The 25,627-nt window shown below is 42.1% G+C and overlaps 2 protein-coding genes across 2 annotated transcripts; both read right to left on the bottom strand.

Annotated features, from left to right (window-relative positions):
* Window positions 1-271: 271 nt before the first annotated feature.
* Window positions 272-6,237, bottom strand: LOC124047573 (tumor necrosis factor receptor superfamily member 13B). Its single transcript, XM_046367882.1, has 5 exons — window positions 6,197-6,237; window positions 5,228-5,377; window positions 2,606-2,722; window positions 1,386-1,670; window positions 272-860 (listed from the first exon to the last, which is right to left on the bottom strand). The coding sequence occupies exons 2-5, from the start codon at window positions 5,340-5,342 to the stop codon at window positions 607-609; spliced, it is 771 nt and encodes a 256-aa protein (XP_046223838.1). The 5' UTR covers window positions 5,343-5,377; window positions 6,197-6,237; the 3' UTR covers window positions 272-606.
* An 8,224-nt stretch (window positions 6,238-14,461) lies between these two features.
* sstr2a (somatostatin receptor 2a) lies at window positions 14,462-25,627 on the bottom strand. Its single transcript, XM_046368763.1, has 3 exons — window positions 25,113-25,627; window positions 18,985-19,773; window positions 14,462-18,762 (listed from the first exon to the last, which is right to left on the bottom strand). The coding sequence occupies exons 2-3, from the start codon at window positions 19,708-19,710 to the stop codon at window positions 18,346-18,348; spliced, it is 1,143 nt and encodes a 380-aa protein (XP_046224719.1). The 5' UTR covers window positions 19,711-19,773; window positions 25,113-25,627; the 3' UTR covers window positions 14,462-18,345.

The following is a 25,627-nucleotide window of genomic DNA, read 5'->3' as shown; positions in this document are numbered from 1 at the left end:
TCAGATGTGATTTGCCCTATTGAAAAATGTATCAACCACTACAAAAATGTCCATTAATTATAATCCACATAATTCACATTTCTTGTTGCTGCAGGATTAGGTTCCTGCTGTAGAAAACTGGCTCAAATGAATATCCAACATCTGTACAGGCATACAGTGGGGAGAACAAGTATTTGATACACTACCGATTTTGCAGGTTTTCCTACTTACAAAGCATGTAGAGGTCTGTAATTTTTACCTATGATAAAACAAATACAGACCTCTACATGCTTTGTAAGTAGGAAAACCTGCCAAATCGGCAGTGTATCAAATACTTGTTCTCCCCACTGTATATAATGTTCTATATAACTCGCTTCTGTCTCACTCCAGTTTCTCCTGTATCCTTCACCACCTTTTCATTTCTGCGCTCCAGACTGCTCACACATCTGATCTTGGGACATTTTTTCTCTCTCCACCCCCCCCCACACTAATTGTTCAGGTTAGGGTTGGGGAGGAGAAGTTGATCCTAGATCTGTACTTAGGGGAAACTTCACCCTGGAGTGGGCAGTATCAGATCTGTCCTGAGTTGTTTATTTATTTAGTGTCCAGTCTGGTTCAGTTCTGCAATCAGAAGCTGGGCTGACTGGGGGAGCAAATGATTCTCTGTGATGATCCACACTGAGGGGCTCTGGTCGGAGAGTGGAGGTCCTGGGGGACAGCCTGCTGGTAGAGGGTGAGTGGGGGTCTCTGCTGCTTCTCTCCCCTGCCAGGCACTCCGAGGTCAGGGAAGCAGTGGACACACACACAAGTCTCTGTGGGGCTGGACGAACGGCTCAGTGTCACACTGTTTATCTGGAGCAGGGATGGATCCATCGGGCAGTCTAAAGATGGTACGTACACACACACACAGGTTATCTCTATCTAAAAGGAGTCATGTTGAGTTACAAGATTGTGATTTTGGATCACCACTGTGATTAATATTATTTGACCATGCTGGTCGTCTATGAACATTTGAACATCTTGGCCATGTTCTGTTATAATCTCTAGCCGGCACAGCCAGAAGAGGACTAGCCACCCCTCATAGCCTGGTTCCTCTCTAGGTTTCTTCCTAGGTTCCGGCCTTTCTAGGGAGTTTTTCCTAGCCACCGTGCTTCTACACCTGCATTGCTTGCTGCTTGGGGTTTTAGGCTGTGTTTCTGTACAGGACTTTGTGACATCAGCTGATGTAAGAAGGGCTTTATAAATACATTTGATTGTTTGTTTTTTACCTTTTTAGATCTTAATGAATATTCATAAATGGGCAGGGGGGGGGGGGCTGATCCCAGATCAGCACTTCTATTCTGAGTGGCTTTATGAAGCTGTGACCTGTGCTAACTTTTTTACACTAGATGTGTGCCCAAACTGACCTTTGGAGGACTGGGTGTTCTGATTAGGCTCTTGGCCCTTCTGACCTTCATGACCCTGGGTGTGACTGTTCTGTGTGGCCCCTGGTCGGGGGGGCCTCCTCAGCAGCACCAGCAGAGCCACAGACAGGGTCAACAGCAGCAGAGTCAGACACATGCCCAGCAGAGAGTACACCAGGATGGTTGAGTAGGGCAGGCCTCTGGGTAGGTAGCCCCCCCTGATGGTATGGTTCTGGAAGGCATTCCCATCCACAGGCCTCAAGATTCCATTCAAGGCAGACTGTTGGTCTTGAGGGAATTAAATGCCTAAATTAAATCCTTATGTACTCTGCAATAACGTCCATGTAATGTGAAGTGAGTTGTAACGTAGCGTATGCACCATTTCCAAATTTCAACGCTCTACTTCCAGACGGTTCTCAGTTCTGAACATCATCAAAGCCAAATGCATTTAATCCCAAAGTTATCTTATTTAAATTTGACTGAATTAGAGAGACACCAAATGGCACCTTATGGGAGGGTACCGTTTGGGATATAGACATTACATTTCAGCTAGTCCAGCCGTGTAATCCTGAGGTAATGAAGCACCTGGCTGGGTAAAGGGCATTTGAAGGAATTGGTGTGCTCAACTCAAATGTTTGTAGAAGAAAAACGTATTTGGTTGCTGAGTTCAAAAGGCATATATTTTAAGAAAGGAAAAACCTACACTCTGGAATATTCTTGATGTTTTAATGTCTTTTATTTTTTATTCTTTTTAGCAACAGAGGTCAAGGCCACAGCCTTGACCAAACGCTGACGAAGACTGTGGCTGAAACTTGTCCGCTTGCTCTGACCTCTGCTTCTACAATTAAAAAAAATAAAAGGGCATTCAAACGTAAGGAATATTCCAGTGAGTGTGGGTTTTTCCTTTAAACAAAATGTATAACAGGCTGCTGCATTTGTGAAGGGGTCGCTTGCATGTCAGTTGTTATACATATTGGCTCGACTGCCAGAAGCTCTTTTGGAGATGGCTGTATGCTCAATTAATTACTTAGTAGTGTACAAACTATTATGACGGTTTGAGTGTGTTACAGAGAGCGAGAGAGAGAGAACGAGAGCCAAAAAGAGAACATTTAGCACCTAAAATGCTTATGAAAAAGGGTTTGCTAAGTGAGTGTCCTATATGTTTTGTAATAGCTACAACATACTGTGCGGATGTATAGTACTTTAGAATGCTGTTCACTCACTGTGACACTGGTGGGAACACTCTGAGGGATGGCTGCCACACACCGCAGCACACCTCAGACACATCTTCAACAGCCTGTCATAGTACTGCCCTGGGACCGCCTTACACCCCAGAGACACTGGCACAGACAGACACACAATGGCACAGGAATGGTCTTGACTATTATAACATGCATGGTATATTCTTCCTGTGTTTTGACACAAAATGGCTACTGTGTTCCATATCAGCCATGATTCCAGTAGGCTATACATGCTAGTTAACCCGACAAAAATGGTATTGAGATTCATTAACCTTTTGTGTGATCCTTTTACCACTGATACAACACCATATAATTAAATACAATATGTTATATATAATTAAATACAGTGCCTATCAATAATTCAACCCCCTGGGATTTCTTCACATTTTATTGTGTTACAAAGTGGGATTAAAATGGATTTAATAAAAAAATGTCAATGAGCTACACATTATACTCCAATGTCAAACTGGATAAATTATACTCTAATGTCAAACTGGATGAAACATTTAATTTTTTATGATTGAAAAATATAACACTAATATCCACTGAGTTCACAACACGTTAGGATCACCTTCCTAATGTTGAATTGCACCCCTTTTTGCATCAGAACAGCCTCAATTCGTCAGGGTATGGACTCTACAAGGTGTCAAATGTATTCCACAGGGATGCTGGCCAATGTTGACTCCAATACTTCCCACAGTTGTGCCAAGTTGTCTGGATGTCTTTTGGGTGGTGGACCATTCTTGATACACACAGGAAACTGTTGAGTGTGAAAAACCCAGCAGCGTTGCAGTTCTTGAAACACTCCAACCAGTGCGCCTGGTACCTACTACCATACCTTGTTCAAAGGCACTTCCATATTTTGTCTTGTCCATTCACCCTCGGATTGTGTGTGTGTGCCATTCAATGTCTCAATTGTCTCCAGGCTTAAAAATCTTTATTTGACCTGTCTCCTTCCCTTCATCTACACTAATTGAAGTGGCTTTAACCGGTTGCATCAATAAGGGATCATACTGTAGCGTTCACGTCAATTCAGCTGGTCAGTCTGTCATGGAAAGGGTCGGTGTTCTTAATGTTTTGTACACTCAGTGGATATTGACTAGATAAGTATTCACCCCCTGAGTCCATACATATTAGAAACACCTTTTGGCAGCATTTACAGCTGTTTGAGTCTTTTTGGGTAGCTATGCACACCTTGATTGTGCAATATTTGGTCCTTGCCGATGACAAGCATGTCCATAACATCACGCAGCCACACCACCATTCTTAAAATGTGGAGAGTGGTACTCAGTGGTGTGTTGTTGGATTTGCCCCAAACATAACGCTTTGTATTCAGGACAAAAAGTTTATTCCTTTGCCAGATTTTTTTCCGTATTATTCTGCCTTGTTGCAAACAGGATGCATGTTTTTGAATATTTGTATTCTGTACACGCTTTCTTTAATGTCATTTAGGTTATTATTGTATAGTCACTACACTGTTGATCCAGACTCAGGAGAAAACTATCACAGCCGTTAAACTCTTAACTGTTTTCAAATCACCAAGGACCTTATAATGAAATCCCAGAGAGATTTCCTTTCTCACTGGCAACTCAGTTAGCAAGGACGCCTGTATCTTTGTAGAGACTGGGTGTATTGATACACCATCCAAAGCCTAATCAATAGCTTCACCCTGCTCAAAAGGATATTCATCATCGTTTTTTATTTTAGCCCATCTACCAATTTGTGCCCTTCTTAACAAGGCATTGGAAAAGCTCCCTGGTCTTTTTAGTTGAATCTGTGCTTGAAATTCACTACTCAACTGAGGGACCTTGCAGCTAATTGTATGTGTGTGGTACAGAGATGGGTTAGTCATTTAAAAAAAACTTAACACACACAGAATCCATGCAACTTATTATGTGGCTTGTTGAGCACTTTTTTACTCCTGAACTCACTATTTAGTCCTGAACTTACTATTTAGTCCTGAACTTACTATTTAGTCCTGAACTTACTATTTAGTCCTGAACTTACTATTTAGTCCTGAACTTACTATTTAGTCTTGCCATAACATTTACATTTAAGTCATTTAGCAGACGCTCTTATCCAGAGCGACTTACATAACAAAGGTGGGGAATACTTCTGCAACCAAAACATTTTAGTAATACATTTTTTATTAATTTGTCAAACAAAAATATCATTTTGACAATATGGAGTACTTTGTAGAGAACAGTGACGACAAAAAATCACAATGAAATCAAGTTGAATCCCACTTTGAAATGCAACACAAGGGTGTGAAAACTTATGACACGCACTTTATCTCTATATATAACTTTGAAGATTGAGTCCACAGGAGGTTGGCGACACCTTAATTGGGGAGGGTGGGCTTGAGGTAATGGTTGAAGGGAAATGGGTGGAATGGTATCAGATATGTCAAACGCATGATTTCCATATGTTTGATGCCATTCCATTCACTCCGTTCCAGCCATTATTATGACCCGTCTTCCACTCAGCAGCTTCCACTGATTGAGTCATCAGGACAATCACACGGTGTATTGGCCTCTCACTGACTTCTCAAGTCAGTGTATGTGTTATTGCCCCCGGCGAGCGTTTGTGTGTATGTGAACTTACCACAGTACTCGATGCATCTGAGGTGGCGATGGGGCTGCTGGCAGACCATCTGACAGGTCAGACACTTCCTGACCAGGCGGTCCCAGAAGTAACCCTCAGAACAGCCTAATCCCATGGCTCAGTTCGGGTGTCAACTCGCACTCTGACTCACTGAATGACAGATGGGGAAATCAGGGTCAGTTCATGGGGATCCTTGTGTAATTTGTATTTTGTATTTATTAAGGATCCTCATTTAAGTCAGCAGCTACTCTTCCTGGGGTCCAGCAACATTAAGGCAGTTATATACAAAAACTGTTACATTACATTTCATAACGCATAGTAATCAGTCTTGGATCACTTGGTTTGGATGGATTTTAACCTCTTTAGTTTTACACAAAATGATCCTGTCCAACTAGCTCCAGAATATATCAGAAGAGAGGGCAAGGCTCCAAAAACAACTCAATACAACTTCAAAGAATTAAATGAACTTTTCTTGACAGAGGAATACTGCGCTGCGCTCTGCTGGGCACAGAATCACTGAGCCGGAGAAAGTACACATGAAGCTGCGCCTCGCCTTATTCTTGAACTTCGTAAAATTGACTCATACGTTTGTTCTTATCTGTGCATTTGCTTAAACAATTCTCCAACCGTATCATGTAAGGCCTTTACTACTGATTTGGTTCCTTTCACCACACGTGACGTTATCATGGTGTTCTTGTTGGTGTAACACTCTATAGCATAAACAATGGCTCATTGCATACACCATACACATCAAGGCATGATGTTGATCTTTATGTCTGGATATCCGATTTAGTAAACATCCCCCCCCCCCCCTTCATTACCATTCCCAGGTGGTCAATGAATTATTAAAGACCAAATCTTTTAAAAAGTTACAAACCATGAACAGCATAACCATTAACCGGCTCACATGTCAATTTAAAAAATGTATCTCGTGACCTAATGTAATAAAACGGATATCATATGACTTACCTACAGAGAGATGAAAGACCTGTATGGACCTTTGTTTGAAATGTGCCTCTCATGCAGTGACGTTGGGCTACATGTATTTGAGTTGGGGGCTAATTTGGGTACAACCACAATGTCTTTTCTGGGACTTCCCCCTTGCACAGAAGGTGAGCTGCTCTCTTGTTATGGTGAGTCATGTGCTTGATAGGTGTGAATTGTGACTAGGAGTTAGAATTCTGTCATGTCTATTCATATACTTTTACTAAGCAATGTGAACTTGCCTACCTTTCCCAAATATTGAATGAGACCGACAGTATGTTATTTACAGTGGTCTGTTACATTGGTAAAATGGCATGTAACGTAGACTGCAGACTCACAGCAGCCTTGTAGTATGATGAGGATTTGGAGCACAATATAAAGCTCTTATTTAAGCAAGTCCCGAGGAGGTGTGGTTATATGGCCAACATACCACTGCTAAAGGCTGTTCTTAAGCACGAAGCAACGTGGAGTGCCTGGACACAGCCCTTAGCTGTGGTTTATTGGCCATATACCACAGCACCCCTTTCTAAAGTCTTCTAAAGCCAAGTTAATAAACCGATCACTGAACATTTAGAATCCCACCATACCTTCTCAGGCTGTGCAATCCGATTTCCGAGCTGGTCACGGGTGCACATCAGCCACGCTCAAGGTACTAAACAATATCATAACCGCCATCGATAAGAGACAGTTCTGTGCAGCCATCTTCATCAACCTGGCCAAGGCTTTCGACTCTGTCAATCACCGTATTCTTATCGGCAGACTCAATACCTTGGTTTCTCAAATGACTGCCTCGCCTGGTTCACCAACTACTTCACAGACAGAGTTCAGTGTGTCAAATCGGAGGGCCTGTTGTCCAAACCTCTGGCAGTCTCTATGGGGGTACCACAGGGTTCAATTCTTGGGCAGACTCATTTCTCTGTACATATCAATGATGTCACTCTTGCTGTGGGTGATTCTCTGATCCACCTCTACGCAGACAACACCATTCTGTATACATCTGGCCCTTCTTTGGACACTGTGTTAAACTTCTTATGGCTGGGGGCAGTATTGAGTAGCTTGGATGAATAAGGTGCCCAGAGTAAACTGCTTGCTACTCAGGCCCAGCTGCTAATATATGCATATTATTAGTAGATTTGGATAGAATAAACTCTGAAATTTCTAAAACTGTTTGAATGATGTCTGTGAGTATAACAGTACTCATATGGCAGGCAAAAACCTGAGAGAAAATCCAACAAGGAAGTGGGAAATCTAAGTTTTTTTATCTTTATCTTTGCCTATTGAATATACAGTGTCTATGGGGTCACAGTGCACTTCCTAAGGCTTCCACTAATGTCAACAGTCTTTAGAACCTTGTTTTTATGCTTCTACTGTGAAGGAGGGGGGAATGGGAGCTGAATGAGTCAGTGGTCTGGCAGAGTGGCATGAGCTGACCTACGTGTGTCCACGTGAGAGTTAGCTTGAGTTCCATTGCATTTCTGAAGACAAAGGAATCCTCCGGTTGGAACATTATTGAAGATTTTATGCTAAAAACATCCTCTCTGGTCACCCCCAAAACCAATTCTTTCTTTGGCCGCATCTCCGTCCAGTTCTCTGCTGCCAATGACTGGAACGAACTGCAAAAATCTCTGGAACTGGAATCACTTATCTATAATATAATAATAATAATATATGCCATTTAGCAGACGCTTTTATCCAAAGCGACTTACAGTCATGTGTGCATACATTCTACGTATGGGTGGTCCCGGGGATCGAACCCACTACCCTGGCGTTACAAGCGCCATGCTCTACCAACTGAGCTACAGAAGCACTAGCTTTAAGCACCAGCTGTCAGAGCAGCTCACAGATTACTGCACCTGTACATAGCCCATCTATAATTTATCCCTAACAACTACCTCTTCCCCTACTGTATTTATTTATTTAGCTCCTTTGCACCCTATTATTTATATCTTTACTTTGCACTTTCTTCCACTGCAAATCAACCATTCCAGTGTTTTACTTGCTATATTGTATTTACTTCGCCACAATGGCCTTTTTTCACCTTTTACCTCCCTCATCTCACCTCATTTGCTCACATTGTATATAGACTTATTTTTCTACTGTATTATTGACTGTATCTTTGTTTTACTCCATGTGTAACTCTGTGTCGTTGTATGTGTCGAACTGCTTTGCGTTATCTTGGCCATCTTGGTCAATTGTAAATGAGAATTTGTTCTCAACTTGCCTACCTGGTTAAATAAATGTGAAATAAAAATAAAATAAATAAATCTGCTCATTTATCACTCCAGTGTTAATCTGCTTAATTGTAATTACTTTGCTACTATGGCCTATTTATTGCCTTAACTCCTCACGCCATTTGCACACACTGTATATCGACTTAATTTTCTTTTCTATTGTGTTATTGACTGTACGCTTGTTTATTCCATGTGTTGAGTTTATTTTATTTTTACAGGGACAGTGGACATTAATCAACGTTTCAGTAAAAGTGCCGGTTTTATTTAAAAATATATATATTTCACCTTTATTTAACCAGGTAGGCTAGAACAAGTTCTCATTTACAACTGCGACCTGGCCAAGATAAAGCGTAGCAATTCGACACATACAGCAACACAGTTACACATGGAATAAACAAAATATACAGTCAATAATACAGTAGAACAAAAGAAAACAAAAAGTCTATATACAGTGAGTGCAAATTAGGTAAGTTAAGGAAATAAATAGGCCATGGTGGCAAAGTAATTACAATATAACAATTAAACACTGGAATGGTAGATCGGCAGAAGATGAATGTGCAGGTAGAGATACTGGGGTGCAAATGAGCAAAATAAATAAATACCAGTATGGGGATGAGGTAGGTGGATAGATGGGCTGTTTACAGATAGGCTAAGTACAGGTGCAGTGATCTGTAAGCTGCTCTGACATCTGGTGCTTAAAGCTAGTGAGGGAGATACGAGTCCAGCTTCAGAGATGTTTGCAGTTCGTTCCAGTCATGGGCAGCAGAGAACTGTAAGGAAAGACGACCAAAGGAGGAATTGGCTTTGGGGGTGACCAGTGAGATATACCTGCTGGAGCGCGTGCTACGAGTGTGTGCTGCTAGGGTGACCAGTGAGCTGAGATAAGGCAGGGCTTTACCTAGCAGAGACTTGTAGATAACCTGTAGCCAGTGGGTTTGGCGACGAGTATGAAGAGAGGGCCAACCAACGAGAGCGTACAGGTCGCAATGGTGGGTGGTGTGGGGCTTTGGTGACAAAACGGATGGCACTGTGATAGACTGCATCCAGTTTGTTGAGTAGAGTGTTGGAGGCTATTTTATAGATGACATCACCGAAGTCGAGGATCAGTAGGATGGTCAGTTTTACGAGGGTATGTTTGGCAGCATGAGTGAATGATGCTTTGTTGTGATATAGGAAGCCGTTTCTAGATTTAATTTTGGATTGGAGATGCTTAATCTGAGTCTGGAAGGAGAGTTTACAGTCTAACCAGAAACCCAGGTATTTGTAGTTGTCCACGTATTCTAAGTCAGAGCCGTCCAGAGTAGTGATGCTGGTCGGGCGAGCAGGTGCGGGCAGTGATCGTTTGAATAGCATGCATTTAGTTTTACTTGCGTTTTAAGAGCAGTTTGAGGCCACGGAAGGAGAGTTGTATGGCATCTGGAGGTTAGTTAACACAGTGTCCAAAGAAGGGCCAGAAGTATACAGAATGGTGTCGTCTGCGTAGAGATGGATCAGATAATCACCAGCAGCAAGAGCGGCATCATTGATGTATACAGAAAAGAGAGTCTGCCTGAGAATTTAACCCTGTGGAACACCCATAGACTGTCAGAGGTCCAGACAACAGGTCCTCCGATTTGACACACTGAACTCTATCAGAGAAGTAGTTGGTAGACCAGGCGAGGCAATCATTTGAGAAACCAAGGCTGTCGAGTCTGCCAATAAGAATGTTGTGATTGACAGAGTCTAAAGCCTTGGCCAGATCCATGAATACGGCTGCACAGTAATGTCTCTTATCGATGGCGCTTATGATGTCGTTTAGAACCTTGAGCGTGGCTGAGGTGCACCCATGACCAGCTCTGAAACCAGATTGCATAGCGGAGAAGGTATGGTGGGATTCGAAATGGTCAGTAATCTGTTTAACTTGGCTTTCGAAGACCTTAGAAAGACAGAGCAGGATAGATATAGGTCTGTAGCAGTTTGGGTCTAGAGTGTCACCCCCCTTGAAGAGGGGGATGACCGCAGCTTTCCAAACTTTTTGGAATCTCAGATGATACGAAAGAGAGGTTGAACAGGCTAGTAATAGGGGTTGCAACAATTTCGGTAGATAATTTTAGAAAGAGAGTGTCCAGATTTTGCAGCTCTTTCAGAACATCGGTTATCTGGATTTGGGTAAAGGAGAAATGGTTGGGGGCTTTGGCGGGTTGCTGTGGAAGGTGCCGGGCAGTTGACCGGGGTAGGGGTAGCCATGTGGAAAGCATGGCCAGCCATGGAGAAATGCTTATTGAAATGTTCAATTATAGTGGATTTATCGGTGGTGACAGTGTTTCCTAGCCTCAGAGCAGTGGGCAGCTGGGAGGAGGTGCTCTTATTCTCCATGGACTTTACAGTGTCCCAGAACTTTTTTGAATTTTTAGCCAGGCGGCTAATTTTCAACCGCAGTCCCTGGGCAGGTTATTAAAAACAATTACAATATAGACAATCATTGAGCAATGAGCACACGCAGAGCAACATAGAACAAAAAGCAACAAGACAAAATACATAAAATTAACAAGTGTTTCCATATCTCACAAGCTACAGACAACTGACAACATGGTAACTGTGTGTTGTTTCTGTGTCACACTGCTTTGCTTTTTCTTGGCCAGGTTGCAGTTGTAAATGAGAACTTGTTCTGAACTAGCCTACCTGGTTAAATAAAGGTGAAATAAACAAATGAAATAAGAGCTTTATATTGCTCTCCGAATCCTCATCATGCCACAAGGCTGCTGTGAGTCTGCAGTCTCTGTTACATTACATTTTACCAATGTACCATGAGCCAGTGACACACCACTATAGAGCCACATACCACAAACCCCCAAGGTGCCTTGTCGCTGTTATAAACTGGTTACCATGTAATTAGAGCAGTACAAAAAATGTTTTGTCATACCTATGGTACACGGTCTGATATACCACAGCTGTCGGCCAATCATCGAACCACCGAGTTTATAATTTGCAATAGACTTACATGGCCATCTCACCATGCTATTTGAAGGAGCGTGGACGCATCTGTCTTGCGGTACCATGTTTTGTTTCATATGTGACCGTTGATGAATACAGACGTTACATATACTGCAAATCAATGTTTTGTTTTCACGTGCATGCGAGCCGTTTTTAGATGGGAAGGTTGGGAGTTTAAACCACGGCTGAGTCACACTAAAAACGGTCAAAATGGGACTTGATGGGACTCTCTGCTTGGTATTAAGGAGATAGATCGGGGGTGTAATTGTACGTCAAGCTGCTTCATGCTACAGAAATGCCTATTAGCATTCTGGCTCGTACAAGGCCACTTACTTAATTTAATCATAATAATAACACTTTTGCAAAGGAAGGAATTTGCAATGACTTCACAGCAAAGTAAATATGCATGGGTGTTGAGTCACTGTGAAACTAAAATTGGCGACGCATAATTACACCCTCCTCTGCACCCGGTGGACAAGTTCTCTGCCAGCCTGAAGTAGATTTCATGTAGAAACAGGCAAACAGTTCACCTACAGAAACCTACCAATCCTCAGAATAGACCTACAAGAAACAGATGTTCAGTCAAATAGGAGGAGAAAGGAAGACCACACAAGTCAACACACTCATCTCAAAAGCTAACCGATTAGTCAAACCAAATGAGTATAGCCATCCATTTTCAAATGGAACTGCTTTTAATTGCAAGTAGTAGTCGTAGTAACAGCAGTAGCAGAAGCAACAATATGACATATTTACAAAAACCATTCAGGATCTCACAATGTCTGTTTGTTTGGTTGTGCAGCTGTATGGATAAAGAGCCTTCTTTTAATCCTATCAGAGTATGTACATCCAGGTCCATAATTATTGGAACCCTAGATACAGATGTGCCAATAAGACAGTGTAAAATAAATAATACAAAACACTGAGCTATATTGTCTGCAACAAAAATTGGAAATTGTATTATTTTATACTAATACAATTGTTTATCGAATGATTCAGTTTAACAAGTAATACACAAAAACAGAGGTCAGTTATTGACACCCCTGTTTTCAGTACCCAAAATGTCCCCTTGCAAAGATAACAACACTTTTTTTTTGTTCTTCTCTTTTGACCATTCCTCCATACAGAATCTTTCCAGATCCTTGATATCCTTCATCTGCTCTTATGAACTGCCCTCTTCAATTCAAACCACAGGTTTTCAATGGGGTTCATGTCTGTTGACTGAGATGGCCATTGCAACATGTTGAGCCGTTTCTTTGTGGATTGTGGCTGTGTCTTTTTCCTCGTAAAGGGAGGGTGCTGGAGTACTGAAAACAGGGGTGTCAATCATTTTAACCCCTATTTTGTTTGTTAAACCAAATCTCTCTCTAAACAGTTGTATTAGTATAAAATAATTCCCTTATTTTTTTTTTTTGCATACCACATAGCTATTTATATTGTTTATTTTATAGTCTTTTTTTGCTCATCTTTATCAAGGGTGCCAATAATTATGGACCAGTCTGTAGATATAGTGTATCCATAGTGGCCTACCATTGCAGAGTAGTTTGAATCTCTATATCCGCCCAACATCCTCGGGGCAATCACATTACACAATTTCAGAAAGTAACCAGCTGAGGGAGACATTTAGCAACATTTGTGGGGATATCCCAACCAGATTTGCTGTATTACAGTATTAGCCATAAAACACATTTGGTTTTTCAACTATTTTATAGAATATACATATCCCTCCCATTTCTATGGCCATTGAGAGCAAAATAACCTCTAAACATTGTTCTAATAATTTGCTAACAGGGTGTCTCTTCTGCTACCTCTATCTCTACAAGAGAACACCGTGTCAGAGGAGATACATTACAGTGTTATGTACACTGTACACCTGGTAAATTACCACTCCAGTAAAAACTTTCCAGCCCCAGTAGACTACCTCATAACATTGAATACTCTCTATCAAACCAATTGGAACACCAGTGGCATCAGGCGGCCATTGTGTTCGAGGTGGCACGATGTATGTGAGGATAGAGAGGGGGTTTCAAACACCTGAAACAGCTTTTTTCCCCCCTGCAATCTATAGCCATAATCATTATGCCTAATTCTATTCTACACATTCCAGAGGGTGTCATTCCGACTGTTTTCAATCCCACATCTTAACGTACTGCACAAACATGCCTCGGATATTACATTCAAATTACAACACAGTACATGGGATGATAACACACAATCAATACAGGCACATATCATTTCATAATTAATACACAAATATCATGATATTATCATAAGGTCCCAGATTACATTTAAAGCTGCATCATCCTCCTAACTGGTCCATATCTAGATTACATTCCTAACTGGTGTTTTTTTCTGCATATCTAAGCATATGTCAAGCTGTCTTTATCCTCCTAACTGGTGTTTTTTTCTGCATATCTAAGCATATGTCAAGCTGTCTTTATCCTCCTAACTGGTGTTTTTTTTCTTCATTTTACTAAATATGCTTCCCCTCATCTCTGCTAATATCTGGGTAAAATATTGAAAGGAATGTGAGTCTTATTCAGTACATTTAGTGATTGCTTGCTTTTCTAAAGTCTAGCAACCTTGCCAGCAGGAATGTTAGACAAGCTGATCTAACTTGATTTATAGACCGTGGTGGAAAAAAGTACCCAATTGCTATACTTCAGTAAAAGTAAAGATACCTTTTTAATAGAAAATGACTCAAGTAAAAGTGAAGGTCACCCAGTAAAATAATACTTGAGTACAAGACTATTTGTTTTTAATTTTACTTAAGTATCAAAAGTAAATACTTCAAATCCTTATATTAAGCAAATTTATACAGAGACTTATATATTTTATTTATTTACGGATAACCAGGGGTACACTCCAACACTGACATAATTTACAAAAGAAGCATTTGTGTTTAGTAAGTCTGCCAGATCAGAGGCAGTAGGGATGACCAGGAATGTGCTCTTGATAAGTGTGTGAATTGGATCATTTTCCTGTCCTGCTAAGCACTCAAAATGTAACGAGTACTTTTGGGTGTCAGGGAAAACGTATGCAGTAAAAAGTACATATTTTCTTTTAAGAATGTAGTGGAGTAAAAGTAAAGTAAATAGTAAAGTACAGATACCTCCAAAAATACTTAAGTAGTACTTCAAAGTATCTTTACTTAGTTACTGTACACTACTGTTGATAGTCTCAATAGCTTGGTAGCTACCCACTGGGCACAGTCGTCAATTAAACTTTTATTCCATGTTGGCTCAACGTAATTTCATTGAAACAAAACAATGATGCTTCAACCAGTGTGTGCCCAGTGGGTAGTTATGAGGTTGGGAGATAGGTTCCCTAAAGCCAACCTCATAAAACCTCAAGAGGGCTAGCATTACAGAGAAACAACAAAACATTTTGTTTTATTTATTCATCAAGAAGGAATCAATAGGCTACATAGCTTGATCAAAATTAATTTACAAACATAACTCATGCGAGTGCTGCACATCACCTGAAGCTAAAATTAAACGATGTGCGAGCCACTCCACACTCACTCTCCTCTTTCAGTGAGGATACTGCATGTACTCTAGTATCTAGCATCAACTGCGTTTGCCAGTCTGTTTGTGCTATCATGAAAACTCATTGTCAGGCCAAACATGTTTGTCAGGCCAAACAATGACAGCAATGGAGTTGGCAAGAGCACAAGCAGATCTGGGATCAGGTTACTGTATTTCACCTTGTAGAGCAAGAAGAGGAGCTGATATTGAGAAAAACTATCTGATTATGAGAACTGCTCCTTCCTTTGACTGCCAGTCAGTAGTGTACGGCCCCTGAGTCATTTCGAGGTGAACCACTTTTGACGCTTGAACCTGAGAGACAGACCCTGGACATGATGAAAGGGATGGTGTGGGCTGACCTCTGCTTTTACTCCGACGGAAAAGACTGCGTTTGAGGACAGTGTACGACCGTGTTCGACCCCTTCCTCTCGCTCTCTGTGGGTCGTTTGTTTAGTTAGCAATCATTACACACACACACAGTGTTCTGTACTTATGCCATCTCTCCAGATGACCATCTATATGATCATGTTTCCTTTAAGGTTCAAGGAGCGTTCATTTATTCACTAATGAAGTAGATTTTATTGGAACACTGCCACAGCTGATACGCCGTAATGAATGGGCTAGATAGATAGATGTGTGCACATTGACTCAGTGTTCAGTACATACCCTAGTGACCGCAGTGAGTCATGGCGACACAAATGATGAGTGACATCAAGCGGCAGTCCCTGACTCCCTGCCAATCGAGATTGGACTCAACACACACACACACATTTTGTTCTATCCTCGTGGGGACCTAAAATGTGAAAACAAGCGACTTAGAGACATTGCTCACACACAGAGGACAATAGGTGCTTACTGTAGAAGAATGTATGACCTTATTATATCTAATATCTGCCATCTTTGCTCTCCTGTAAGTACATTTCGGGTGAGGCAGTGTGTAGATAGTTCCTCCATACAAACACCACCTGTTCTCCTCAAGGTGTCTGGGACTTTGTCTGTGTCAGTCTGTATCTGTGTGTTTGTGTGCAGGAACAAGGTAGTGATAGCAGCTTCTACCCCTTCACAAATGAACGACACATTGAGAGAAGGCTGAGGTTCCATCCTCCTGATCCTATATGTCTTTTTCCTACGCCCTCGTCCTCTTGGGTTAAATCCATGTACGGTCTACCTAATCTACTGTACAGAGAGAGAGAGAGAGTTCAACTGCCTCTGGCATAATGATGCTAATTACAATGCCTGATGTCACTATGTTAAAGAGAATCATTAATTCCTATCATTTACTGTGTTAAATAACACTAATACACAAAGGCAATTTTTTTGTGAACAAATGTTTCATTTTGTCGTTGAGGTTGGTAGCAACATGTGGAAATCGTTGTGGAAATCTGTTGCAGCTAAAGTGTACTACAACACACACAATGCAATGCTCTCTCTATGGGCTGGCTGGCTAGCTTGGTGGGCTGGCTGGCTAGCTTGGTGGGCTGGCTGGCTAGCCTGGTGGGCTGCTGGCTAATTTGGTAGGCTGCTAGCTAGCAAATGTAGTTACACACAGTAATACCAAAGTCAATATCAGCATGTAAAGTAGCTAGTTAGCTGTAAAATCACCCCCCCCCAAACATTTTTTTTCTCACTATATTACAATGTTCAACCTGCAGATCGATGTGCCTCAGAGTGGAGTCTGACATTCTCAATGGCCATGCAACGGCATCATGCAATGCACCCTGGACTGAAGAGACAGACAAATAGGAAAAATGTGGTGGACCCTCTGTTAAATTAAACATTTCTCGAGGTAGGAATATCGCAAAAATATGATCAATGGCTCATTAGATAGAAGACAACCTCCTGTGTTATGGCATCGGTCAGTATTGAAATCTGACAAGTATGATAGACGTTTTCACCATCTAAAAGTCGTATTCCTATTAACTTCTAGTGTAGCAAGAACGGCTTTATCACAGTGTTACGTCATATCGGGTGGATTTCTGCCTGCTTGAACGGCAATAGCTCAGATACACATGAAAACATGAAATGTCCCCGGGAATTGATAGAACATCGCTCAGAGATGCATCAAAACAATATAACATTCAAAATGGGTGAATCTTTCCTTTAATGGGCTGTGAAAATAGTGACGCACACACACCCTAACATGGTGAGGCCTTCCAGGGAAAACAAACACACACACACACACACACAGAGGAAGGCAGGCAAGTACACAGACACACACAGAACCATGGATTCTCCATCTGTACACATTTAGAGAGATAACAACATTGCCCTTGGACTGTGGTGGTGAAATGCACCCATCTCTCTACCAACCAAAACACTGCAGCTGTGGCTCCCTCAGTGATGCAATACTGTCCATTCAGAAATCATCAGTGTCACTCTGACAGCATAGAACTGATGCTGAAACACAACTCCTCCTGTTGAGGAGCAACAAGATTGGCACCACGACAGCTTGGTTATGCTAGGAGCATATCACCTTTAAGCCAACTAGTGCTGACAGCAGAAGAGAAAATGTCATACCAGATTATAAACTGTACACAGTATACGAACAGCCCATCTCAGAGACCGTGTGTGTGTGTGTGTGTGTGTGTGTGTGTGTGTGTGTGTGTGTGTGTGTGTGTGTGTGTGTGTGTTGTGTGTTTGGCCGTGCTAGCATCTAAAGGTTGAGCCAACTATAAATCAGAGTATTGATCTTGATAACTGCCGACAGACGAATGGTAGTAACAAGGGGAAGTTAACATGGGGTGTGATCTATGCTAAACCGGGGTTTACAAGGAGATCAAAAACACATCACAGAAAACCATGTCTATGTACAGCATCAAGATCGTTTGAAGTCGGAGAATCAATGATCAATGATCCTGGATGCAAAACTCAAAAGTCTCCAGCTTCAGTCAGAGGACATCTGGCTTGGTGAGTATCATCTCTCCTGATCAATAAATAAGATGGTTATCAAAAGTGTGCTTTCTCATACCCTGATCAAGACAGTACGTATCAATCCATGCCAATGAAACACGAGAGACCTCTTTTTCATCTTCTTCCATTCCATCGTCTTTTTCTTTTTCTGAGACGGATCTTGGCAGATGTGTTCTAATGCAGGTTTTCCCAATCTCGGTTCCGGGGTCCCGCCTGGGTGCACGCTCTTTTTTTTTGCCCTAGCACCACACAGCTGATTCAAACAATTAAAGATGAGTTGGTTATTTGAGTCAGCTGTGTAGTCCTGGGGGCAAAAACCAAAAGATGCACCCGGTGGGGCGGGGGGGGGCTGGACCCCCCCTGGTGTTTGGGCCGCTGTACAGGAGATTATAGAAGAGTGCCTTTAATATGAGTAGTCCTTCCAACTGCTCCACACTGTCCATCTGCTCAAGGAGACACACAAGCAGCCTCCACACACACACACACACACACACACTCAGATACTGGTCTGCAGCTCGCCATTGAGCAGCGCGGCGTTGTGCATTTCCGCGGTGACGTCGTTGACCATGCGCGTTCGCTCCATGCGGCTGTCGCTGCGCTCTGCCTCATCCAGGCCCGCCACCTTCTTCAAGCACAGAACGTTCTGAAAGCTCTTCTTGAAGTTGTCCGACAGGAAGGCGTACAGGATGGGGTTGGCACAGCTGTTGGCGTAGCCCAGCACCACCACAAACTCAAAGGTGCTCTTGAGGACGGGCGTGGTGTCGATGGTGCCGGTCACCGAGGTGACGTTGAACACGTAGAAGGGCAGCCAGCAGAGCACGAACATGGCCACTACGATGGACACCATCCTGGTCACCTTCCTCTCCGAACGCTTACGCTTAGTGGAGCCCACGCGCATGCCTGACGACTTCACCTATTGGACGGGGAGAGAGAGGGGATGCATCCATTGTTATTGGTGATACTACCTTCTTAGGTGCCACAACTGTGCCTATCGCTATGGTTACAGGCAACAGGTAGATAGTAAACAGGTTCCAGCATGTCAGAACGGAGAACTTGACCAAAGACGTCAGCAATAATAAAGATAATAAAGTGAATTTGAAAATAAAAACACCATGAACAGGGAGGAGGGGCTCACCTTGATGATGATGAGCAGGTAACAGAGGCAGATGACGATGAGCGGCAGGAAGAAACCTAGGAGGAAGGTGTAGAACATGAAGGCCGTCTGATAGGCCCCCTGAGGCTCCGGCCACACAATGGTACACGCCCAAGCCTGGTTATTATTGGGCATCAGACCGCTGAAGATCATGATTGGCAGGTTGACCAGCAGGGACACTCCCCACATGGTCAGGTTGATGATCTTAGCCACGCGTGGCTTCCGCCACTTGGTGGACTTTATGGGGTGGACCACGGCCAGGTAGCGGTCGACGCTCATGACCGTGAGGCAGAAGATGGAGGTGAACTGGTTGAGGGAGTCCACAGTCATGACCAGGCGGCAGAGCACGGAGCCGAAGGGCCAGTGGACCAGGGCCAGCTGCACGGCGATGAAAGGTAGACTCAGCATACAGAGGACGTCGGCCACGGCCAGGTTCAGGATATAGATATTAGTCACCGTCTTCATCTTGGCGTAGCGCAGGATAACATAGATCACCAAGGTGTTGCCGGTCAGCCCCACGGCGCACACCGTGAAGTAGATGAAGGTGATGACTACGGAGCTGGTCTTGTCGAAGGCCTGGTGGGTCTCATCCGGAGTGTCATTCCGGGACCCCAGGTCAGACTCGTTCCCTGGGAAGTAGCTGTCGTAGTACAGGGGCTCGGGGAGGGAGAGGTTGGGGGGCGACGGAAGGAGAGGCCAGGGATCCATGCTGACAGAGGAGGGCTGGGTTGGCTCTGTTTCAGGGTTGAAGACACTAATCTCACATCCCACCTGAGTGTACAGTACAGAGAGAGAATGGAGACAGTGGGTGAGAACAGAGAAACTCAACGACGAGGGAGAATACATTCCTTCAAAGCACCATGGTAACTGAGCCTGCTATATAATGGTTTACACTCAACATTAAGTTACATAATAAAGCCTGGCCCTTCATTTATAGGTCCCCACACAATATAGGACTTGCAGGACTCCACACTCCTCCAGTAGGGCTTTTGGTGTTTTCATTTGAATGTGTTGAATGGTTGGGACTTCAAACCCCTGTGTTGAACAAACAGCACCAAGCTGATGTGAAACCTGTTGAAAAACACCCATGGATTCTCAAGTGTCCAGTAATGAAACTATTCTCCAATGCAAAGGTGTTTGTTTTATGATAAAGGACCAGACCAAGCCAAAATAATGTTTGTTGAGAATTGATTTAAAATGGAAAACCAAAATCCATGCGCAGGGAAAAGGTCAGGATTTGCTGTTATTTCTGTTGGGCATAAAGCTATCTGTGGATCTGGGTTTATTGTGCAAACACAGGTCCTCTATTGGATTGGTGGTGATGAGAAGCTCGCACTGCATGGGAAACATGTAGCGCTCTGGGCAGAGACAGTGGCAGCAGGGCTGTAGCTAGGGTCTGAGTTTTAGAGGTCTGTTAAGACAGTTGAAGCTCATTTACTGCATTTCTATACAGTTTAAAAACTCAAAAATGCTATTTGGACAACAGCAAAATCAAGCATCAATGACCCCCAGCCATTATCACGTTGGTTGATGTAGCTTCATTCACCTCTGTCGATCTACTAAGACATAGCCTATTAGCTATACAATTAGCCGCTACACTCACATTAGCTCAAAACCGGGATTAAAAACTGAAATTGAATATGTACAAAGGAATCTGTTAGCAGAAAAACTATTTTATTAATGAAAGATAAACAAGTACATTTGCTTTATAGAATTTGTTTGTTTGCAGTTTAACCTGTAATTTTACACATTTTGCCATGACTGATGCCATGTTAATATGATATATTAATATGCAAATTACAACAACAATCTATGGGGGCCCCTGGGCACGTGCCCTGCATGCCCGATCAGTAATTCGGCCACGATTACTAGTTTAGATAGTCTAGCCAGCTAACTAGACCAATTTACAACTCGATAACATTTTAATAACTGACATGGGCTATTTGAGTGACTGTCAGTGACTGACCTAAAACAAGAGGAAAACTGCTGATGCACAACCAAGTTTCAAAAGGTCACTTTGTGTATTCTACTATTCTAACACTCAGAACAACCTCAATTCATAGGGGCAAGGACTCTACAAGGCGTCGAAAGTGTTCCACAGGGATGCTGGTCAACGTTGACTCCAATGCTTCTCACAGTTGGGTCAAGTTGGCTGGATGTCCTGTGGGTGGTGGACCATTCTTGATACACACGGGAAACTGTTGAGTGTGAAAAACCCAGCGGCGTTGCAGTTCTTGACACAAATATGTGCGCCTGGGACCTACTACCATACCCCGTTCAAAGACACTTACATATGTGTCTTTCCCATTCACCTTCTAAATGGCACATACACAATCCATGTCTCAAGGCTTAGAAATCCTTCTTTAACCCGTCTCCTCCCCTTAATCTATACTGATTTAAAGTGGATTTAACAGGTGACATCGATAAGGGATCATAGTTTTCACCTGGATTCATCCTGGTCAGTCTGTCATGGAAAGAGCAGGTGCTCTTCATGTTTTTTATACTCAGTGTATACAGTGCTGTGAAAAGGTATTTGCCCCCTTTCAAATGTGATCTACTTTTGCATATTTTTTGATATTGAATGTTATCAGATCTTCGACCGAAACCTAATATTAGATAAAGGGAACCTGAATGAACAAATAACAACAATTCCATACTTATTCCAGGTCCCGAGGCAGCAAAGCATCCCCAAACCATCACACCACCACTACCATGATTGACTGTTGGTATACGTTTCTTACTGTGGAATGAAGAGGCATAATGGGACCCATGTTGTCCAAAAAGTTATACAGTGCCTTGCGAAAGTATTCGGCCCCCTTGAACTTTGCGACCTTTTGCCACATTTCAGGCTTCAAACATAAAGATATAAAACTGTATTCTTTTGTGAAGAATCAACAACAAGTGGGACACAATCATGAAGTGGAACGACATTTATTGGATATTTCAAACTTTTTTAACAAATCAAAAACTGAAAAATTGGGCGTGCAAAATTATTCAGCCCCCTTAAGTTAATACTTTGTAGCGCCACCTTTTGCTGCGATTACAGCTGTAAGTCACTTGGGGTATGTCTCTATCAGTTTTGCACATCGAGAGACTGAAATTTTTTCCCATTCCTCCTTGCAAAACAGCTCGAGCTCAGTGAGGTTGGATGGAGAGCATTTGTGAACAGCAGTTTTCAGTTCTTTCCACAGATTCTTGATTGGATTCAGGTCTGGACTATGACTTGGCCATTCTAACACCTGGATATGTTTATTTTTGAACCATTCCATTGTAGATTTTGCTTTATGTTTTGGATCATTGTCTTGTTGGAAGACAAATCTCCGTCCCAGTCTAAGGTCTTTTACAGACTCCACCAGGTTTTCTTCCAGAATGGTCCTGTATTTGGCTCCATCCATCTTCCCATCAATTTTAACCATCTTCCCTGTCCCTGCTGAAGAAGAGCAGGCCCAAACCATGATGCTGCCACCACCATGTTTGACAGTGGGGATGGTGTGTTCAAGGTGATGAGCTGTGTTGCTTTTACACCAAACATAACTTTTTGCATTGTTGCCAAAAAGTTCAATTTTGGTTTCATCTGACCAGAGCACCTTCTTCCACATGTTTGGTGTGTCTCCCAGGTGGCTTGTGGCAAACTTTAAACAACACTTTTTATGGATATCTTTAAGAAATGGCTTTCTTCTTGCCACTCTCCAATAAAGGCCAGATTTGTGCAATATACGACTGATTGTTGTCCTAGAGTCTCCCACCTCAGCTGTAGATCTCTGCAGTTCATCCAGAGTGATCATGGGCCTCTTGGCTGCATCTCTGATCAGTCTTCTCCTTGTATGAGCTGAACGTTTAGAGGGACGGCTAGGTCTTGGTAGATTTGCACTGGTCTGATACTCCTTCCATTTCAATATTATCGCTTGCACAGTGCTCCTTGGGATGTTTAAAGCTTGGGAAATCTTTTTGTATCCAAATTCGGCTTTAAACTTCTTCACAACAGTATCTCGGACCTGCCTGGTGTGTTCCTTGTTCTTCATGATGCTCTCTGTGCTTTTAACGGACCTCTGAGACTATCACAGTGCAGGTGCATTTATACGGAGACTTGATTACACACAGGTGGATTGTATTTATCATCATTAGTCATTTAGGTCAACATTGGATCATTCAGAGATCCTCACTGAACTTCTGGAGAGAGTTTTCTGCACTGAAAGTAAAGGGGCTGAATAATTTTGCACGCCCAATTTTTCAGTTTTTGATTTGTTAAAAAAGTTTGAAATATCCAATAAATGTCGTTCCACTTCATGATTGTGTCCCACTTGTTGATTCTTCACAAAAAAAATACAGTTTTATATCTATGTTTGAAGCCTGAAATGTGGCAAAAAGTTCGCAAAGTTCAAGGGGGCCGAATACTTTTGCAAGGAACTGTACTTTTGACTCATCTGTCCATAGAACATTCTTCCAAAGAACCTTGATCATCATCCAGATGTTTATTTATTATTTATTTGGCAAAGTTGAGTCAACTTTTTGGATGAGATGGGTCCCATTATGTCTGGCGAAAACCAAACACTGCATTCCACAGTAAGAACCTCATACCAACAGTCAAGCATCAGGATAGGATAAGTATAGGATAGGATAGTCCCTCTCACCCCCCTAAGTTTTAGATGCACTATTGTTAAGTGACTGTCCCACTGGATGTCATAAGGTGAATGCACTTTGCTGCCTCAGGTAATGTAAATGTAAATGCATCATGGAATGACTTGGACCTGGAAGACTTGCCGTAATAGAAGGAACAATGATTTCTGCTCTGTATCAGAGAATTCTACAGGAGAATGTCAGACCATCCGTCTGTGAGCTGAAGCTGAAGAACAGCTGGGTCACGCAGCAAGACAATGATCCAAAACACACAATCAGGTCTACATGAAAATGGTTATAGAGCAACACATTTGAAGTTTTGGAATGGCCTCGTCAAAGTCCAGATCTAATCCCAATTAAGATGTCGTGGCAGGACGTGAAATGAGCAGTTCATGCTTGAAAACCCACAAATATCACTGAGTTAATGCAGTTCTGCATGTAAGAGTGGGCCAAAATTCCTTCACAGTGATGTGGGAGACTGATCAACAACTACGGGAAGCGTTTGGTTGCAGTCTTTGCAGTGAAAGGTGGCACAACCAGTTAGTGTAAGAGGACAATTACTTTTTCACACAAGGGAATTGGGTGTTGCATAACTAATTAATACAATAAAATAAGTATAATATTATTTTGGTTATTTGCAAACACAAGTTCCCTTTATATAATATTGGGTTTTGGTTGAAGATCTGATAACATTCAGTATAAAAAATATGCAAAAATAGAGAACATTAGAAAGGGAGCAAATACTATTCATGACATTGTATATAGCTTACACGTAACAATTCGAAAAAAATTGTGGCAGCAATTCTCTTTGGAGTTGGATTTTTTGTAATATTCTAGATATTTAAATCGTAGCCAATATTATTATATTATATTAGACAAATGTTAGATAGTATTTACTATGATATTATTAGACAACTCTTTGGTTCAGTATCGATTATGTGCATATTTTATGCAGAAATATTGGCCTTCTAAAATGCAAGATGGTTATGATTATTCTGTCTATCATTCTAAAATATTTCTCACGCCAAACAAGTCTTCAATCTAATATTTTTGTAAATATAGCTGGTGCAGAGGTTATTTTGTGTTCTCATTTATTGGTTTCTCTGTTTGGCCTCCAAATGTAGACACTAACATTCAATTAATGTCAATGTCAAGTACTACATGGCGTTTGGAATTTCAACAATGGACCATTACTGATACATTTGGAGCATTAAAATTCAACAGCGGGCACAATGGCGCACACATGCGCACGAGAAATTGCCTAATCTTGATCAGAATATAAAATAACAGGTGCGCTGTTATAAATGAATACAGATAACAAAATTGAACAGGTGACAATTGAAATAAAGAAATATCCATGTCCGATTAAAAATATACATTGGTTACACGTTTGGTAGGCCTATTTAACCTTTGACGACTGGTTATCACAATTAATTTACTTATTGTTTGGTAATAGCACGTACAATTTCAAGATTCATGTAGGTTAAACTTACCTTTTATTGTGAAAATTGTACGCCACATTAGCTCCATTTTGACAAGGTGTTATTTCAGCCAAGAGTATTCCGACTTCCACTTCTGGGCATCAGTGAAAGTCCATGGGAAGGCAGCATTCTGCCCCGTGGCTTCCACTTAAAGTATGATACACCTGTCCTCCCATTACGCACAGTGGTATCTTGTGCACCAAAGTGGTGACGGTCATCACCACATATCTAACAGTTATGTGTAATATGTCAAAGAGGCAATAGGCTACAGTATATATATATATATATTAAATACCTCAGATAGCAATTACAATTGTGTAAATCATTTGTAGATCGTTTTGAGCAACTGATGTATCCAAAAGTAGCCTACTTGCGCTGAATCAACGACCAGAGCAAATGCGAAATCTGTTCTAGCAGGACGACTGAAAAGCAAAGGAGAGCGCAGCCTGTCAGCGCGCTGATGAGCGTTGCACTCACTGCTGCGTTCGGTGGAATTGAATGATGGGTGAGTGCGCGTTTGCTGCAGG

This window comes from Oncorhynchus gorbuscha, linkage group LG11, assembly GCF_021184085.1.
Source record: "Oncorhynchus gorbuscha isolate QuinsamMale2020 ecotype Even-year linkage group LG11, OgorEven_v1.0, whole genome shotgun sequence".
In the NCBI taxonomy this organism is placed as follows: Eukaryota; Metazoa; Chordata; class Actinopteri; order Salmoniformes; family Salmonidae; genus Oncorhynchus; species Oncorhynchus gorbuscha.
Note: the sequence above shows the minus strand (reverse complement) of the source record. Positions and strands in the feature narration are given on the sequence as shown.

What these genes read in the sequence shown, in the direction of transcription:
- sstr2a (XM_046368763.1), bottom strand. Translation starts at nt 19,710, where the DNA reads ATGGATCCCTGGCCTCTCCTTCCGTCGCCCCCCAACCTCTCCCTCCCC. An exon ending in ACCTGCTCATCATCATCAAG is followed by an intron (nt 18,763 to 18,984) that starts GTGAGCCCCTCC and finishes CCCGTCCAATAG; the next exon opens with GTGAAGTCGTCAGGCATGCG.
- LOC124047573 (XM_046367882.1), bottom strand. Translation starts at nt 5,342, where the DNA reads ATGGGATTAGGCTGTTCTGAGGGTTACTTCTGGGACCGCCTGGTCAGG. An exon ending in CAGATGCATCGAGTACTGTG is followed by an intron (nt 2,723 to 5,227) that starts GTAAGTTCACAT and finishes TGTCTGTGCCAG; the next exon opens with TGTCTCTGGGGTGTAAGGCG. An exon ending in GAACACCCAGTCCTCCAAAG is followed by an intron (nt 861 to 1,385) that starts GTCAGTTTGGGC and finishes TACCATCTTTAG; the next exon opens with ACTGCCCGATGGATCCATCC.